At 41.9% G+C, this 19,574-nt stretch overlaps 1 protein-coding gene across 12 annotated transcripts in view; it reads left to right on the plus strand.

Annotated features, from left to right (window-relative positions):
* The window catches only part of LOC142016852 (sodium channel protein type 1 subunit alpha), a 120,588-nt gene that overhangs the window by 64,017 nt on the left and 36,997 nt on the right, over positions 1 to 19,574 (plus strand). For 10 of the 12 annotated variants that reach the window (XM_075001242.1, XM_075001241.1, XM_075001245.1 and 7 more), the window contains 2 exons: positions 1,273 to 1,446; positions 2,913 to 3,035. In XM_075001242.1, coding sequence (XP_074857343.1) covers positions 1,273 to 1,446; positions 2,913 to 3,035 — 297 coding nt within the window. The remainder of the gene's footprint in view (positions 1 to 1,272; positions 1,447 to 2,912; positions 3,036 to 19,574) is intronic. The other 2 variants (XM_075001249.1, XM_075001248.1) reach the window with 1 other exon arrangement.

Raw genomic sequence — 19,574 nt, forward strand, 5'->3', positions numbered from 1 at the left:
CTTGATGCAAGAACAACACTGTGCCCAAAAATTTCTTAGGTCAGGAGATTTAAACAAGCCCCCCTGACCTGAGAGATTTCAGCATACTGATAAATACAACTTGTAGTGAAAATATAAACAAAACCTGAGGGTGTGGCTAGGTCATCAAGAATTGAATGAAAGGTAAATGCAGTTCAGCCATCCAGCCAGACATCGCCTACTATGACTCATTTCCCTAGGGGACTCCTGGGAGAGCTGATTTCAGTAACAGTTATCTCCTCTGCACCCATCCACCTGCCTCGCATTGGGGAAGCAGCAGCTGCATGCTCACTTGAGGATCATAGGCAATCATGCTGTACAATGTATTTGGCCAGTCATTTAGATACAGTTCTCTAAAGCATGCTATTTGTCGTGTTGGTTTCAAATAAAACAAAATACAGGGCTTTTGTCTAGCACAAACTAACGCTCATACATACTACCCAGCTTTTGCTTTACTGTATTTGATATCAATATAGCAATTCAGTAAACAATTTTATACTGCACATAATATTAAAAGTGATATTTTTTGCCACTAGGGCTTAATCCTAGGCATATTGAATTCAATAAAAAGGTGGTAGTGGTGGGGGGGGGGCGGTGATGATGATGATGATTTATTTCCAATGAGTAGGGTGCTAGTCAGGGACTTAGGAGACTTATCAATGCCTACTGACTCAGGCTAGTAGGGCTGACATTTTGGGGGTGTTTCATTGCTATGCGGAACTGTGGACTTATGCCGAAGTCCAAGCTATGGGACTCTTTCACCTTGCAAGATCCTATAGTCCAAGCTTGCCTAAAACCCATGGATGTTAGGTGCTTATAATGCTTTTGAAAAACCCATTACATGCCTAAATAGCTTTAAAAATCTAGCCCATTGTTTTTTTGTGTTTTGCTTTCACCTCTGGAAAATGGGGATAATAGTTCTTCTCTACTTCATAGGGGTATTTTGGAGATAAATTCATTAGTGAGTGTGAGACAGCCAGACACTATGTTAGGGCCACACAACTATATCAATCAAAACTCAACAGTGACACTGCATTGTATGAGACTTACCTATGAATAAATACAGTTCCACGGTTTATTCAGTACATAGTGCTGTTTTTTAATCTGAAAAAGAAATGTAAGAGAAAACTCCGCCCCCATTCCCGCCCTTTTATTTGCAGAAGTAATATTTCAGTTTTTTTAATCTTTTTTTAACCTGAATTTACTGTATAACATTACTGAGCATTAAACACATTTGAATATTTTGGTTTCTAGGCTTTTGAAGACATCTATATAGAGCAGCGGAAGACCATCAAGACTATGCTGGAATATGCTGACAAGGTCTTCACTTATATTTTTATTCTGGAAATGCTGCTCAAGTGGGTGGCATATGGCTATCAAACATACTTCACTAATGCTTGGTGCTGGCTGGACTTCCTAATTGTTGATGTATGTAATATATTTTCTAAGTATTCTTTTATGTTACTTTTACTTTCTTTACATAAAATTCATTAAGGTAATATTTACAGTCTTGATATTGACCATATCATAATAAATTACAGTTAGTAAACAAAGTAATGCAGGCAAAATTCTTAAAGTCACATAAGAACTCATGATTTATCCAGAATCTTATAGCTCTTCAAATGCCATCCAGATACAGTCCAGTGTATAGGAAATAATCTATCCCCTAGCCCCACTTCTGGCAAATTTTTTGAACCTGCACAATGTTTATATTTTCAGTAATGTTGATTATAATCATTGTGGGTGAAATACTAGCTCCACTGAATTAAATGGAGTTTTCGCACTGACTTCAGTGAAACAGAAAATATGTTTACATACTTTCTAGTTATTGTGCTCCAGAGTTCGCATTTGATTCTGTAGATGCATGAAGAAGATCAGACAATCTAGAGGTAGATTTCAAAGGAGAGTTCAAATATTCATCTAAATCATTATCCTGGGGAAACTGACCTGGCTGTGATTTGGGCAACTGCCACATTTGTCTTTGTATAAGAGCTGGAACAGAGACCCAAAGGGCTCAGGTCATTTGGTGGTCATGAATCTTCAGTTCTTTACAAAATAATGTCAGGCCCCCCAATCCATCCTCTTCACTAGAAAAGGGGATGGAAAATCCATAATTTTAGATTGAAGGAGGGACTGAAGGGAGCACTTAACGGTAGAGGCAGAGGCGTCACATCACCAAGATTTGTGGCTTACTGATGCTTTTTAATCATTGATATTAAATTTAGGTAATTTGGTCCAGCTCCTTCTGCCCTCACAGCATTCTTTCAGACTATAACCTTTTGCTATGACCAGCATCTAGGGCAGATGGTCAGTGTAAAGAACTGAATCAGCTGTGGGACCGATCTTTCTTGACAGTTTACAGAAGATTATTGTTGCTTAATCAGTTGTTGATCAATAATATTGTTATTTGTAATAGATTTCAGTCATTTCCCTATTGATTGTAGTTCTCAACTATAATCAAATGGTCACTATCAACACTACAGTGCTTCTAAGAATGTGGACAAGATTTCAATGTGTAAGAGTAAGATCAGTGCCAAGCCTGAAAAGTGGTATAGCCTCACTTTAATTTTGTGTGTGTGTGTGTGTGTGTGAATATGTATGAAGATTTTGTTTTCCTTCAAATCTTAGTGCATCGTCATAAAAATATGGGAATACAAAGCATTTATGCTTTCTTCTACTAGCCAGTGTTCATCAATGGGTATCTTATGGCATTTCCCCCTTAATCCTCCTCTATTTACTTTGTGCCACTCTTTTTTTTCCCCCCCTACTTCTTTCCTAAAGAAGTATTTCTGAAGAAAGTGCTCTAACTTAGATTCTTCTAGAGAAGGATGAATCACACATTTGTGGTATATATTGTGGCATGTACAAAATGAGTAATTTTTTTTTTCTGGTAGGTGTCCTTGGTTAGCTTAACAGCGAATGCATTAGGTTACTCGGAACTTGGTGCCATTAAGTCTCTTAGGACACTAAGAGCTTTGAGACCTCTGAGAGCCTTGTCGCGATTTGAAGGAATGAGGGTAAGATGAAATGAGAGAACCTGAAATAATGCATGCATAGAAAGAAACAGTGCATGCAGAATAAGGAATGACAAATTCATGCAGAAAGGCTGTTCTATTCTCTTATCTACTGGGTAGCTAACAGATAAGCAAAGGCTTTATCCACTCACTTAAATCCATATGCAATATCATACATTAGTTGCATTCATTCTAGTTACTTTACTTTCTAGCAAATCTCAGGAGTTTTTATTTAAGGATATAGAAATAATCAGAGAAATAAATATAGTAACTTTCAACAGGTTTTCTAAAAATTAGTTAAAGATGAGTGGATTTTGTATAATTTTGTCCTGATAAACATACCACGTGCTTTCTACAACAATCTAATTCAGCAGCAGTTTAAGAAAGTACCTTCCTTGTTACAGATTCTGATCGTTGTATTTTCATTAAAAGGAGAGGTCCAAACTCAGCTTTGTTGGTATAAACTCAATCGTACAAAGGCTGAATTTGTCCAGTCAGTGGTTTTACATGTTTCTGTCAGTGGCTAATAGTTACATAAGACAAAATATGAATTACTTTTATCGATTATTTTTCTTGAGGAAATAATCATTATTGTAAAATATCTGTTTTGCTGATTCCAGGTAGAATCCATTTATTTAGCACTAGACACACACACATTGTATTTAGTTCCTATTTTGAGTAAGTTGGAATACTGTTCTCCATTACACATGAGAAATGGTCTCTTTATACTTAGTGCCTACTTTTTTCTGTTCCTTACAGTTGCTGAATACAAACGAGCCCAATGTGTATGTTATTGAAATCTGTTTAATTTTAAGAGAATATTTTTCCTACTTCCCCTGAAATGTAAGAGGAAGCAGCTTTCTGATAATGTCAACATTAGGTCTAAGTTAGTGAAATAAACAGTTTGCAATGTACTGTATAAATAGTATTTAGATGTAAGTCCCCACTGGAATCGTGAACCCAAATTCAGACTGTTAAAATGAGTTCCTCAAATTGAATCAGTCACATTAGATATCTTTACTTGAGGCGTCACAAGAAAAAAAAACAAAATATAACTAAATTAATGAATTTCAATTTCAAATGTCCTTAAAATTACAAATTTGTGAATTGATGAATTAACAAAATCTAATAGGCTGAGAGCTGGTCATGTGCTACAGTGTTTCTTTGATTGAAGGAAATAGTAAATTTGGGAGGAAGAAATTAAACCTCTTTGCTTTCTTGAATTGTTTATATGTACAATAAGTGGTGCCAAAACGATATGATTTTTGATTCAGCAAGTGTATTTTTAATTTTAAGATCTTTTTTCCCCTTTCAGAAGGATTTGGAATATTTCCCGAAAAGAAATGAAATGTTCCACAAAACCTCTGTAAATTGTTGACAAATTCTCAAAAATGAGAGACCAGAATCTCAACTTGTGTAAATTGGTATGGTCCCATCAATTTCAGTGAAACCGAACCAATTTAAAGACAAATCTAGTATCAAAAATCTAGTTTAGATTATGATCTTATTTTTAGAAAAGTCCTGTTTTCCATGTTAGTGCATTAGGAGAGAAAATTTTAACAAAAAAGTGGTTTTTCAACCCTTTGAAAAGTCAGGAAATCTTAATGAATCTAATCCATTCTATTGCTCCTAAATAGTGTATATATTACACTATTCACTGCTATTTTGATGTGATCTGGTTATAGCTTAACTTGTGATTCTCTGTTGCAAATAAATGAAAATTTTTCTTGTGCAGCAGGCAAGCATAAGTCCTATCAGGCATTTAATCAAATATAGGCCCTACATGCTCCATAGACAGTCCTAGTGCTTTGCACAGAAGTGAGTTTTGCCAGAATAAGAATATCTGAAATAGGACTGTGTTGTTGTATTACATTTTGAGAGGTGTTTAATACTTTAAAACAATTAACTTAAAAAACAACTCCCCTAAGATGCTGGAATGCAAAGTAAAGAATTGCTTTCATTTAAATTTCAACCACCAAGTTAGGGTTATATTCACATCTCAGTGCATGTAGGTTAATGATAACTACCTGCAAATTAAGATTTGAATATACTCATTGATTTTATGTTAAGCTTTTTACTACTCCTTATAACATAATGCTCTTGCACTAGATCTGAATTAGTATGCTACTTTAAATGTAGAAAATCAAATATACATTGCTGTGTCTAACTAAAGATTTAGTTTAGTTAATAATAACGCATGTGTTTGTTTGTAGTTTTAATGAATAAAGCATGTCGTGCCGTGCTTGATTTCTGCTTTAGCAAAGTAGTAGCAGGCAGAAGACAGCTTTTTAAATTATCTACATTGCACTTTTAGTTTTGCATGTCTTACGCACCTTTCTGGCTGATGGCTTTAAACATTTACTGTATTTCAAATTTCCAGTCCAATTTCTCAACATGTAACATTAAATAATAGTAATTGATGAGATAAATATACGCCTAAATTTCCTTTACTAGGGAAATGATGTTGAGGCTTGAACACCTTATTTTTCAAGAGCACTCTAGGCTTAAATTTTTTAAGGTGTCACATACCGCCGAACTATAAAGCATAACCTCAAGTGTTTGTCATTACAGATACCTAACTGAATAATAAATTATATATTTCTATTTCATACAGGATAATTTTTCTTCAGCTTGGATGGGGGTGGAGCAATGGTTCCTCCCTTCTGGTACCATCATGGGTACTGTATTTTCCCCCTTTCTACTCTTAGTCATTTCACTTGGCTAATTACTTCATGGAGTTGCGTTTAAGGGGAGTGCTCTAATTTGAGTATCCTGATAACACGATTATAGTTGATGATACTTCCATTTTACACCCCTATTTTTAATTGCTTTGACCTTTCCCAAAAATATCTTTGGGGTTGAAATTTTTTGTCTTTGATCTCAGCAGAGACATAAATTTCTGTGGAAACCTTCCTGAAAATCAGTTTAGCTAGTTTGAATTATCAGAGCTAGTGTTGCAGAAGGAGAGTTTTCTGCATTTCATATTCAGCTCTGCACTGATTAGGGTAACATGTCAAGTTCTCGGTGCCACGTTTCAGGAAAAATGTGGACAAATTGGGAAAGGTCCAGAGAAGAGTGGGGGAAAAAAAAAGTAAAGGTCTAGAAAACATGGTGTATTAGGGAAAATTGAAAGAATTGGTTTTGGTTAGTCTGCAAAAGAGAAGATTTTTGGAGGGCAACATGGTAACAGCTTTCAAGTACCTAAAAAGTTGTTATAAGGAGGAGGGAGAAGAATTATTCTCCTTAACTCCTGATGGTAGGAGAAGCAGCAGTGGGCTTAAATTGCAGCAAGGAAGGTTTAGATTGGACATTAGAAAAATCTTCCTAACTGTCACAGTGGTTAAGCCCTGGAATAAGTTGCCTGGGGAGGTTGTGGAATCTCTATCGTTGGAGATTTTTAAGAGCACATTAGACATATGCTCTGTCAGGAATGGTCAAGATCAGGGTGAGCAAATAAGTGGTCTGTGGGCAGTTTTCTAGAGTTAGGAGTGGGAGGGACCTCAAGCTATCATGTAGTTGATACTCAAGTCCATGCAGATAGATAGATCAGTGGTGTCCAGTAAAAATTCAAAGATCGCCACACTTGTGGTTGTCATCTTTCCATACTCACCACACTCCCCCTCCCATAGACCCAGGCTCCCCCAAAGCCAGGCACCTACAAACACGCCCCTACCCCCAACTGCATGCCCTTGCCTGGAGCCAGGCACCTCCCACTCACCAGAGCTGCTGCCGGGAGCACCTTATACTTCTCCCATCAAACGGTGGGGTGTGTGTGCAGAGTGGGCAGATATGCACTCCCTGCATGTGGGTCTGAGGAGGAACTGCATTTTAGAGGCTCCAAGAGCCACATGCGACTCGAGCCATATTCGCCACAGTGTGGTATCCTATGTGCCACATGCGGTGAGTGGCAAACATATTGGACACCCCGGCCTAGATTATCCCTGACAAGTGTTTGTCTAATCTGTTCTTAAAAACTGCCTGTTCCACTACTTAATTGTCTTTATAGATAGAAAGTTTTTCCTAAACTCTAAACTAAATTTAAATTTCAGCTGAGCATAGTACATGCTTCCTTACAATCTGTCATAGAATTTATCTACTTATTCTCCTACTCATTCCACTCCATTCAGTAGGAAAATTATATAATTTGTCTGTGTGTTTTTTTTTTTTGAAGAATATAGACTGGCAGCCGAAAAAAAAGCAAAACTTCCATCTCCTTCTCTCTCCTTCTTTAAAAAATCCCATTGTAAAATAAAAATGTAGTAGGTTGGTTTGTCAGACAGGTTCTATATTATGAGAGGGAGGAAGTAGTTGAAAATAAGATGACTTTATCAGCAATTTTTCTTCTTTGAAGATATCCTCTCAGAGCATGCTCACTCCTTGGGGTTATGTTTTTAGAGTGAGAGAAGATGGAAGTCTTCCAGCTTTAAAGGTTTTGAGTCTTTAAGTAGCAAAAGTTCAATGTGAGAATCCTGCATAATTCTTCAGATGTCAGTGGCTGAGAAGAACTTAGTTCCTTGAACACTTTTTTCTGTTTTCAATTGTCTGGGAAGCACTAACACCACCTCCCCCATAGAAACAAATTATAAAAGTGGCCCATAAAAAGAGCTGATTTTTGAAATATATTGTGTATCCTAAAACGGACAAAGTTTGCACGCTGGTTTGTGTGTATATATGTTCACATGTAAATTGATTATATTCAGTCTGAACTACCATGGAAGGATAATCTTTTGAGGGCCATCCCATAGCAGTATCTTTTCTTGAGTTTTGGTTGATGTACTTCATTTCACAACTCTAAGCCATGTCCTACCTGGCTGGTAACAACCAGTGAGGAAGAATTAGGTGCATTTCTGGTGGAGATTGCCAGCACTTCATTGGGAATATGAGGGTTACCGTTTACCCTTAAGGAAGTCAGGCATAGGGTTACAAGAATATATCATTTGATGTTGACAGCTTGACCAATTATAATCCTATATCTAACTCCCTGTTTTATGTAAGGTTGTTGTAAAGGTTGTAGAAAAATTGTTCACCATGTCCAGATCCTTGGATTTCCTTTTTCCTTGTCACGTTGGGTACAGGCCTAGGCACTGGGGAATGTATTAGTTGCATTGGTGGATGATGTTCTGGAAACAGATGAACATCCTATGTTTGTACTGATGTTGTTAGCTCTGCCTGTTGCTTTTGATTCTGTTGATGAGATGTTATTGATTTTCCTGCAGGCACTAGTAGAAGTGGGTATGACTGCTCAGGGTGGCTCCCTTCTTTTTATCTGATGGATCCAAGAGAATATTTGGGGTAAATACTCATGTTCTCGTTTCTCCAAGATTCTGTTTTAGATCGTATTTTTAGTACTTCCCTGTGAACTTAATTCTCCCCCAAACCCCAAACTATGAGGCATGATGGTGAGTAAGAATCATGTGAGATAGTTTCAAAGAAGCATAATTGCAGATATTTTCCCCTTCTTTAAAGATAAGATCATGGCATAATTCCTGATCTTGGAGACTAAGTAAGCTAAGGGATGTATCAAATAACAATTCAATAAACAACCCAATAGACAGTATACTAAATAGGCCAATATCATTCATTAATCAAAAGAAATGTATTAGGTGTCAGGGATGAAGTAATCACAACCCCATTAAAGAGACATAAGCAAACAGAGCATTAAAAGATATGTGGCCTCCCAGGGGAGAGGAGGGAATTCAAAGTCTGCGTACTTGCATACTAAGAGACTTGATGAAAAGAAGTAAAATCTGAAGGCCAGCAATGTTGGAGCACCCCTACAAAAGGAATATATTGTTCATCACTGGGTGTTTGAACCAGTTGAAACTGAGGAATATGATTTTGTAAAGGTGTGTAAGGAAGACCATGTGGATATCTGACTTGAAGCAAGCCACTGAAGTCAACCTGTGATGTTACACTCTTTGTGCAAATCTGGTTGCTTCTACACATGCCACTTCCTGTCGGAGGTGGCATGGTAGTGAGGTAATTCGAAGTAGGCTAACGAGGCGCTAATGTGCATATGTGCACCTCATTAGGATAATGTCAGCCACCTGAATTTCAAAGTGCAGACTTCAAATTGCAGATTGACCATGTAGATGGGGGCAGCTTCTAAATAAATGTCCCACTTCGACATTCCCTTACTCCCACAAAACTAGAATGGAGTAAGGGAATGTCGAAGTGGGGCACTTATTTTGAAGCTGCCCCTGTCTAACATGGTCAATCTGCAATTTAAAGTCTGCAATTTGAAATTGATGCAGCTGCCATTATGCTAATGAGACACTGAATATGCTCATTAGCACCTCATTAGCCTGCTTTGAATTGCCTTATTACCATGCCACCCCCCATGTGCAATGTGTACAAGCAGCCTGTGATATGTCATTGCAGTAGGAAAATAGAACCAAGCAGACAGCCATTTAGACATAGTACTTTGGTCTAATACATTGGTGTCAAATGAAAAAAAAAGTTGGGTTAATTTTGTAAGGCATTATTTCACATTTAGGACTTCTTACCATCAAGTTTGTGGAGGCAGGAACCACAATATCAGGAAGATAAGTTAAGGATGAGCAGTTTCTTAAATATCAGAGAGGTAGCCGTGTTAGTCTGTATCTTCGAGAGCAACAAGAAGTCCAGCTGGCCCCTTACAAAAGCAGTTTCTCTGCTCTGGATGTTCACACCCCCACATTAGAATCTGACAATGGGCCACAGCCCCCCTGACTGATCTGACTTGTTTTCTCCTCTCTTGATGTGTACAACTGATAATGAGCCATTTCTACCCCGACTGAATAGACCTTGTCAGCTCTGGCCCTCCCTTTTACTGGGAACACCCTCTTTAAATATTCCTCTGAACCCCTCCCCCCCACCACTCATGCATCTGACAAAGTGGGTCTTTACCCACGAAAGATTATGCTCCAAGATATCTGTTTATCTATAAGATGCCACAGGACTTCTTGTTGTTCAGTTTCTTAAAGACACAATCCCCCACTTCCATCTTTTGATTAGTAAAATAACTTCTTGTTGGTAAAATAACTTGTAATGCCGCTTTAACATGGTATTTGGTGGATCAGTCTCCAGAGCCTTAAGTTTACTCACTCTGTGAATTAATGCTGTTGTCATGGCAAAATTACTTTTTACTGGGATTTGTGATGATGGAAATCTCTGAAGTACTGTGTGAGCCAGCTGTGATGCTCTGCCTTCATTGAGAGCACAGTGCAGTATGTAATAGGCTGAAATAGCCACCAAATGAATGGAAATGGACTTAGACAAAAGGTAGTCAGTATTTTTTGCAGAAAGCATTCAAAGGGATCCATGTGGACCTGTTGAACCTGACTGCAAATCTTTTCAACTTACATTTTAAATCTTTATGGTTGACTTCCCACTGACATCCTGCCCCTGAGGCCTGTACCAAGTCAGGAACCAGGCTACTAAGGCTGAAGTCTTTTAAGGTGGGAGAGTATTAGGTAACTAATCACTGCAGTGTTTCTACAGTCATGTTTTCCTTCTCTGTTAGATAAGTAGTGGTAAGCAGTGTTGTGTGAAACAGAGTCTGTTCCCACACATGGAAATTTTGTTATCAGAGAAGCAACCCAGAATCTTCCTCTTACTTTACAGAGAACGTGCTGACATAGTTGCATTTTGAACCAAGAACACAAGATTAGGGAAACCAGATCTCTATAAGTTCTGGGTGCATTCAGGTCTTCCCTTGGTTTTGTCCCCGGAACGTTTGTGTGCTGCTATTGTTCCTGAGATAACAGATGTCCTGAGTGTGAACAACTTCTGTGTGGGCTTCCCATCCCCATCCATGGTACCTGCAACTTCTGCTGTTGAAGTTTATAAGTACTGTTGAAGTTTGTTTCTGGCTTTAAAGCAGGGCAGAGGCATGGGTATCATCCCTTACCCAAATGTGATGTGTGAGATCCTGTATTACCTGTTTCTGTTGAGATGTCTACGTCTGTTGGAGTGGTTTTGTGTGGAGATTTGCTACAGAGACTAGAAATATACTTTACATCTGTGACATGGACAGCATGGGCCAAGCACTCAGCAATGAGACTGAAAAAAGTCAGGTAGAATTACGATGTACTTTCTCTGTGGATATGTATCAGTAGGATCCAAAGAGTCACATCTGGGCTTATCCCCGTGAGCCCCCACATGTCTAGAACTCAGGTCTGGTAAATATGCTAGGCTGCTGACTGCTCCATTCTGCTACCCAGCAGAAGCAGTAATGAACTTGTGCTCCAGGGACCTAGGAGCTGCTGTGGTCCCAGACCAATCTCAAGGCATCTGACGAGCAGCAGCAGCATAGGTCCTGATTTCCTCCCCCACCCCCACCCCCACCCCCCAACCCCCCATATAAACCCAGGGACAGTGTCCGGGCGCCCTTGTGTATCTTTTGCTATGATCATTTTTGATCCCTATGCCTGCACTCCTGGCTTCAGCCCTGGCTTGACTTGCACTTTGCTTCCTGACCCAGAACTGCTGACTCAGACTGTGACCTCAGATATCAACTGTGGCTTGAAGCCTGACTACAAACTCCTCTGCTACTCCCAGCTTCAGGTTTGTCCCTATCTGACCTTTGGTCCAGACTACCTGTGTTGGGATCCTGACAATCCCTTGATCCCATTCAAACAACTCATTATAGGGTATTGAAGCAAGGGAGGTTTAGATTTGGGCATTAGGAAAAAACTCTTAATTGTCAAGGTGGTTAAGTATTGGAATAAATTGCCCAGGCAGTTTTTGAAATCTTCCTTGTTTTAAGAGCAGGTTAGACAAATATCTGTCTTTGGTAATCTAGATAGTATTTAGTCCTGATGAGAAGAGGAAACTGGACTAGATGACCTCTCAAGGTCCCTTCCAACCCTATAACTCTGATTGATGGAGTGCCAGGAGATGCAGGGGTTCTGGAGCAAATGTCATCAGTGGTCACATTAACACTTGTCACTGTTTGCATCAGTAGAGGCACTGAAGCAGCTACCAAGATGTTCACCAGCAGTGGGACAATTGCACAGATGACTAACTGAATTAATTCAGTGAATGCACACTGCCACACTTTTTTACCAAATTCTTGTTCACATGTGAAAATTACCAAAAGAGTCAATGAAGAGCTGCTCAGAGTAATTTTTTGGCTGGACTGTATTGGAGGATAAGTGACTCTCTCTTGGAGACAGTTATTTTTGTCCTTTTGCAGAGGCAATGTGTCACCTGAAGAGAGCCAGCAAGAGGTACACATAACCTAGAAAATCAGAGGACTTGTAGACCACAGGCAAATCATACTGTGTTTACTAGAGACCAAATGGAACATAGGGACATCAGCAAAGAATGTCCATTATTTTGACATTGCAATATAGAAGGTGAAATGAGAGCTGTTGTGTTAGAAACCTAGGTACAGCTCCAAATGGGAACACTTTGCTTCTTGCAGTCAAGAAAAAGTGGCTGGACAGGTATTAGACCAGGAGTTTATAGTGCAGTCAGACCAACAAGTAATGACAATTTAATCATCAACCAATTAATACTTCCTGAGAAAGCTTTGAATTAGGTTACTTCCTTCCTCTTCCCAATTGGGAGCTTGAGACATAGAACAGCAATGGTCTCTTGAATTTAAAAGATTAGTGTTTTTGAGGAAAAGCCGGTTTGGTCATTTCAAGTGGTAAGAAATGAGAATCAAGAGGTACAGAGAAAAATATTATTTCTGTAGAACTTCTCTTAAATTTATTATTAGGAAAACTTTTTTTTATTCTATTACCATTTGGAGTATCACCATTCCAAAATGTGCTTGTCTATTGTGATTATTTAAATTACTGTTTGTCAAACAGTGATAGTTGACTAGTTTTCTTAGTGCATGTGTTTTTGTAATTGTATATGATAATACCACGTTCTAAGCTGACTGAGCTCAAGTCATTCTATTTTGAACTTGTAGTCTTCCCAAGTGCTTCGCTTTTCTTCTTGTTGTTACTTTTTCTTCAGTACTTTTCACCCTAGATGATTTTGCTCAAATTCATACCTGGTGTAACTTTAATAATATTAATAGATATGCCCATAAGACGTGAGGGATCAATTTATTAACTTTAAAGACACCTTTTTCGGAAAGATTCGTTTGGAAAAAAATGTGGATAGATGCCCTGGGGGCTCTTTCATCAAATGAGCAGTCCTTGTGGCTTTGGGTTTTTTTGATTCCTGGCTCACTCTTTTGAAAGAGCATCTCCTGCCTTGGGGCCTTCCCCACACCCCTGCCTTTAGAACACTAGTTTCTTTTTCAGGTAAAGAAAAGAAAGAGAAGAAAATCTTTCTCCTGCGATCTTCATGTCTGGAGCTACTCTGCTCTGAGAAGTGCCTTCTTACAAGCAATTCCTGTAACAGCCAGATACTTTCACTGTCTACTGTCTGTTTCAGCCTCACAAAAAGTGCCTCACTTGCCACAGCTAAAAGAACAGTCCCACAGGAACTGGGAGCTGAAGTTAAAACTCCTTATGGAGAGAGCACTTCAGTCTGCAGGGAACTCCAGCTGAAGGACTGTCCCAGAGCCCTTAATTTCAAAGGGGATAGTCTCCTCCTGTAAAGGATTCCTAAAAGGGGAGCTCCAAGGGACAGACCAGCTAGAGGGGTCCCCTTCCAGTGCAGCCCTCAGCAACAGAAGATTGGTCAACTAGACAGGATTCCCCCCAGCATGGCCCTCTGCACTGGCAACATCAGCACTGGAGGAAAGCAGCTCCAAGCCTATGTCTACACTGCAGTGATCTGTTACCTGAAGCTATTGTCAGAAGATATTTTCCAACAAAACTTCTGTCAAGAGATTGCAGCCAGACAGCAAAGCGGATCGAAAAAGCAATCCACTCTGTCGATAGAATGGCCAACTGGAAGTACAGGGACCCAGAAGTCCTGTCTGTCAACAGAAGGCTTCCCAGAGTGTCCACGTGGCTTTTTTGTCAACAGATTCTGCCTCAGGGAGGGAGGCAGAAGGCTGTGGATTAAAGTGCCACGTTCTGTCCATTTACTGTCGACAGAATGTATTTTTAGCGTGGATGGTCTGCAAGTTTTGTCTACAAAACTCTCTAGTTAGGTGTAGCTCCAGTGATTGGGGAGGCAGAGGGGTTCTCCCACCCCCTGCAGCCCATGGCACCAGAGGAAAGCAAACTCCCACTGATTGGGCAGGCAGAGAGGACCCTCCCACTTCTGCAGCCCAGGGCACTGGAGGAAAGCAAACTGAGTGACCGGGAAAGAAGAGGGGTTTCCACCTCCACCCTAGTCTTCCACACCAGCACAGCAGAAAAACAAGCTCCTAGTGATTGCTGCAAGTGCAGTGTCTCTCCACCACAGCCCTCTGTATGGAGGTAAACAAACTCCCAATGACTGGACAGGAAGAGGATTCCCTGTCACCCCTGCCCCCAGCAGCCATGAGCACAGGAGAAAAAACTCCCAGAGAGAAAAAAAAATGCAGCCCTCTGCACAAGCAGAGGGGAAAAAAATACTATGGATAGTTTGCCTCCCGAGTTTGTCCCTCAGCACTGAGGGCACTGTGTCCGATCCCCTGGCTGTTCATCAACAGGGGCTGCACTGTCATCTGAGATGCCAGAGGCAAGCAGGGTGTGAGGTAATAGTAAAGAGACAGGCAGTTATAGTACCATCTCTAAAAGAGTGGCACCCAGTAAACTTTTGGCACCAGCTGTGACAAAACTCCCTTCTAGAGAGTGCTCTGCATCTTCCCAACTATTAGTACTAACAATGTACTATAAACACTTCTCTGAAGTACCATGTGAGCTCATGGTAACACATGAGCTCTGTTATCCTAGTCCCTAGTGAGTGCTCTGCAGCCACTCAAACATTGGTACTGATAAAGTATCATGGACACCCAGAATACAGCATGAACTCTGGTACCCAGGAGACGGGATGGTTGGGGAAGAACAGCAATTCCCATTATAAGGTCCCAGGGTCCCAGTACTGAGCACACCCAGGCACCAAGAATTGCACTGGCACTGAGTTGTATGCTGCCAATACGTATCCCATCAGTGCTGCCTCTACTCAGAGACAAGTCGCACAGCTGTCAGGAGCAATTCATGACCCACTGTCTCAATACAAGGATCCTTCCATGTTCCACTGAGTCAATCATAAGTATGGGATGGGATGAATGGGGAACCCCATCTTCCACACATACACAGACATTGCCATATAGCAGTCCTTGGACAATAGGCACACACGTCACAGTCATCTAGTGTGTTTCAGAGAGGGTCTGCCAGATGGTCCCTCCAGCATAGCTGGCCAGAGCTCCTGAGCCAAGGCTGAAGGAAGCATTTCAAAACAGGAAGGACTCGAAGGGGAAGCTACCCCTCCAGAATGCATCTCTTTATCTTTACCAGAAAAGTCACCTTCTACTGGCTATTCTAAAGAGGATTGGATAATAATCACATTGGGCTAGACACTGTATGTAGCTCATGCAACAGCCTGCCCAGGCTTCATGATGGGGCTAGAGGCAGGCTTTTTGGCTACAGCTTTCTGGTTTGCCCAGAGAGCTGGAGAAGGGCCCAAACTTTCCACATAGAAGATAGATCCTTCTCTCCAGTCCTCGATTCCTGGACCGCATTATGCTCCCTGGGAATCCACTCTGCTGGGCAGAAAAGGAGGTACTCTTCTCAGCCACTCAGTACTCACCATCTGAGCACAGTTATGAGCCATAGTGTAAGAGGACCAGGGCTCAAAAGGGGAAGCTGCTTACATCCCAGTTTACTACCTATCAACCTGCCTCTTCTAAGCACTTTTCATGCGGTGATCAGGGACCTGCATAATTATTTGGTGCAAAGTCAGCTGCCAGCTACACACTTGTCACACCCTTCAAAAGTCACCTGGGCCCTGTTTCACACCTCTGGCACAGGAGGTCCATGGATCATTTCGAAGAGTTACGCCAATCCATTTGCATACCTTCCCCATTTCAATGCTCTTTCCCTGTTCCTCACCAGGGACCCTTCTCCTGAGAACCTATTTCAGCAGAAAATATATAGTTTGTTATGAGATTGAACCACCCTTGGTGCAACTCAGCAACACAAGGGGGCTCCCTCCCATTATTTCTGATCTTCAGGGCAGAGCAAGGTTGTAGTCCCATTCTAGATCTCAGGACATTAAACAATACGGAAAGGCATAGATGTTCAAGATGGTCCTGGTAGCAAACATTATTACAGCACTAGAACGACAGGATTTCCTACAGTCTGCCTTTGCGCAGGGCCGTTACCAGTACAGACTGTTCCACCCCAGGTATTTTACGAGGTTCTCCTCATGGAACTGAAGCACTATCCTTGGTACAGTGACAGAGTTCATCAGTGGCACATTCAATACAGTACCCAGATTCATCACCCTAGGACAGATGCCTTTCAAATAGACTGGGGGGCTTGCCTACACAACCACAAGGTTCAGAGCAAATAGCTTCCACAGAAATGACCCTCCATATCGCTTTGGAGCTAAGTGCTGGCAGGAATGTTTGAACACACTTCTGCCTTTTCCTCGGGAATACCCACATGAGGGTCATGATGGACCTCTATGTTCTACATAAATTGCTTAGGGTGTTGTTGCTCTTCCCCTTCTTCAAGGAAGCACTCAGCCTTCAGAAATGGTGCATCCTTCAGAAGATGCTCATCCCAGCTGTCTACCAGGGGTACAGAACATGGCAACCAACAGCCTCAGAATTTCTGGTGCAACCATGAGTGGGAACCAAAAGCAGAGCAGTTTTTCACATGTATTGTCCCCTTTAGGAGCAATGACTGCAGATCTCTTCACTCTTTGCTGGAAAAATAAACATCCTCATTACTGCACCAGGGCTGGCCTGTGTAAACATTACCTCAGAGGTGCCCGCATCCTCCCTCCTTTTGTATGCCTATTCTAGCCAAGGCCCTGTTGAAAATTCAACAAGACAAAGTGAGGGTTACTCGGATTGCCCCCTTTTGACTAAGACAAGTCTGACTCCTATACCTGACTCAGATGGCAATATGCCCCCCTGTTCCTCCTCAGCTGATTCCTCACTTGATCTCTTAAAACAATGGGCTGCTCCTTTACCTCAATCTTTGAGTCCTAGACCTGCAGGTATGCCTTCTTTTTAGTTAAAGACCAAAGGCAATAAGCTCTGAGGATCTGAAAAGTGAGTCACTACACAGCCAAAGTGACTGTGACATAACTTCAAAATGGAAACTATTTCAAATCATAGCTATTCTACTCACATGGACCTAACCTCATCTTTCCTCCCTCTCTCTGATTTTACACTGCATTTTAAATCTCAAAGGGTCAAAACTTTCACTTGGCTCCATTAAGGCACATCTTGCAGTGAAAATGTCCTTCCACCACCAAGTAGACAAATACTGTGTGTTTGCTCACCTGCAAGATGCATAGATTCCTTAAGTGCATTGAGACTGGCTTCTCACCTGTGACACCACCCTCTCCAACCTGGGATGTTAACTTAATGCTCAGGGTTTTGGCTAGAGCTTCCTTTGAGTCCATGGCAAATTGCTATCTCACACACATCTGTGAAGACACATGTATGAGAGATGATCAGTTTATAACTGCCATCTCCTCAGTTAGGCATGTGAGAGAAATAGCAGCTCTGATGGCACACCTGCCATTCATGGCCCTTTTAATTAAAAAAAAAAACTGAGGTCATATCTCAACCTTTCCCCACCACTGTTGGCATTTCCAGGGAAATCAATAAACTCACCTCCTAGTTTTTCCCAAAAGCACTTGGTGACAACAGGGAGATGATTCTGCATATGCTACATATTAGAAGAATATGCTAGCATTTTACTTGCACTGGGTTAAAAATGATAGGAAATCCCTAAACTCTTCTTTTCATCCACAGAGTGATTTCTAAGATGTGATATTGGCTCAGAGACTATCCAAATGGGTCTGTGATTGCATTAATCATGGTTAGCAAGGGCACCTTGTGTTCCCATCCTGGGTCCATATGCACTCCACGAGGTCAATTTTTACCTTGTCACATTCCTTACAGATATTCCTATTTCAGCAGTCTGTAGGGTAGTTCTTAGACCTCTGCCCACATGCTCACAGAACATTATGTGATCACTCAAGATTTGGCTCCTAATGCTATCTTCAACTCCACAGTATTTTATGTAGTAACAGACTCCACTCTGAAGTCCCAACCTTCAGTGCTGAGTACTGCTTCAGAGTCACCTACAGTTGAGCACTGTAGAGGTGTTGGCCAGGGAGTGCAATCCCTCTGGGGCAGGGCAGACCACTGCACCTCTCCAGAGTTTAAGTGCTGCCCAACCTTTGCCAGGCAGCAGTCTCCACGGGGTCTAGTCCCCTTTAACAGGGCTGCAGGCAGGTAAGATATGTGTCTAGGCTGTGTGTGGAGCTGGCTGAAGTCCAAACATAGTCCTAGGTCCAGGCAAACAACAAACCCAGTTAGCAGTTCAGTGGGCCCAGGCCCTGGTTCTGGATGGGCAGCAAACAAACACAGTTAGCAGTTCAGGATGGGGCCACAGGCAGAAGGCTCAGCACCTTGTTAGCAGAGCTGAGCTGTTCAAACAGTAAGTCAGGGGTTTGCCCTAGCACTAGGCAAGGCAGAAGCCACACCAACAGTGGTGTGAATTGGGAGAGGCAAAGAAGTAGGGTAAGGGATTGTAGGTCCACCCACTTCACTGCACCCTGGCCAGGGGCTTTAACAGCTCTCACCAGGAACTGGTCAGTGGGGATCCAGATCACAACACACTGCCACTGTCTCTGATGGAGCTTTCCCTAGGCCTCTTCCTACTTCTACCTCCATCGGTGTCTGTTCCCACTCAGAGTCCTCAGGGAGGTCAGGAAGGCTGACGTCTTCAGGGTATGTAGCTTTTGGCACATCTGGCCACTCGGGCATCTCCATGTCATTCAGGTAGTGGACGGGAGGCAGGACCGTAGGCTTAGGCAACTGTGGTGCAGGCAGGTCTGGGAACTCAGGGTAGCCAGCAGAAGGTAGGCTCCCCAGCTCGGGCTGTTCCTCGTAAACAGAGCTCACTGCAGGCCAGAGGGCCCAGGTAGATCTGGTAACTCTGGGTACTGGGCCAAAGGCAGGCTCGGTTGTGGCTCTAGGTTGTGGCCAGGATGGCTGGCCTGCTTTCAGGAGAGCCCAGTCAGAAGCCTTCTCTCTGCTCGGAGGCTGGCCTTTTAATGAGGCCTGGTCCCGCCTCTGGCATTTCCAGTCCCAGGTGCGGCTCGCTGTAGCATGGGGCTCAGGTGCTTTGGGCCCACCCACTAAGATCTCTGAGAGACCTCCTCTGCCTCAGAGTCAGGGGGAGGCCACTGCACCTCACTACAAGCACGCAAAGGGACACTACTCAAAGAAGAAGAGGAAGTTAGTCATCTTGAGCAGTAACAAAGGTTCTTCGAGATGTGTCTCCCTATGGATGCTCCACATCCTACTCTCCTATCCTCTGCTTCAGAGTTTGCTATAGAGCTCTGCAGTCGAGAACAAAGTGAGAGGCTTTTGCCCCCGTGTAGTGCTAGATAGCCTCCAGGCAGACCACATGGAAGGGAGAGGACATGTACGAACTCAATGGAAACTTCTACCAAAAATCTCCTATT

This window comes from Carettochelys insculpta, chromosome 8 (genome assembly GCF_033958435.1).
Source record: "Carettochelys insculpta isolate YL-2023 chromosome 8, ASM3395843v1, whole genome shotgun sequence".
Classification (NCBI taxonomy): Eukaryota; Metazoa; Chordata; order Testudines; family Carettochelyidae; genus Carettochelys; species Carettochelys insculpta.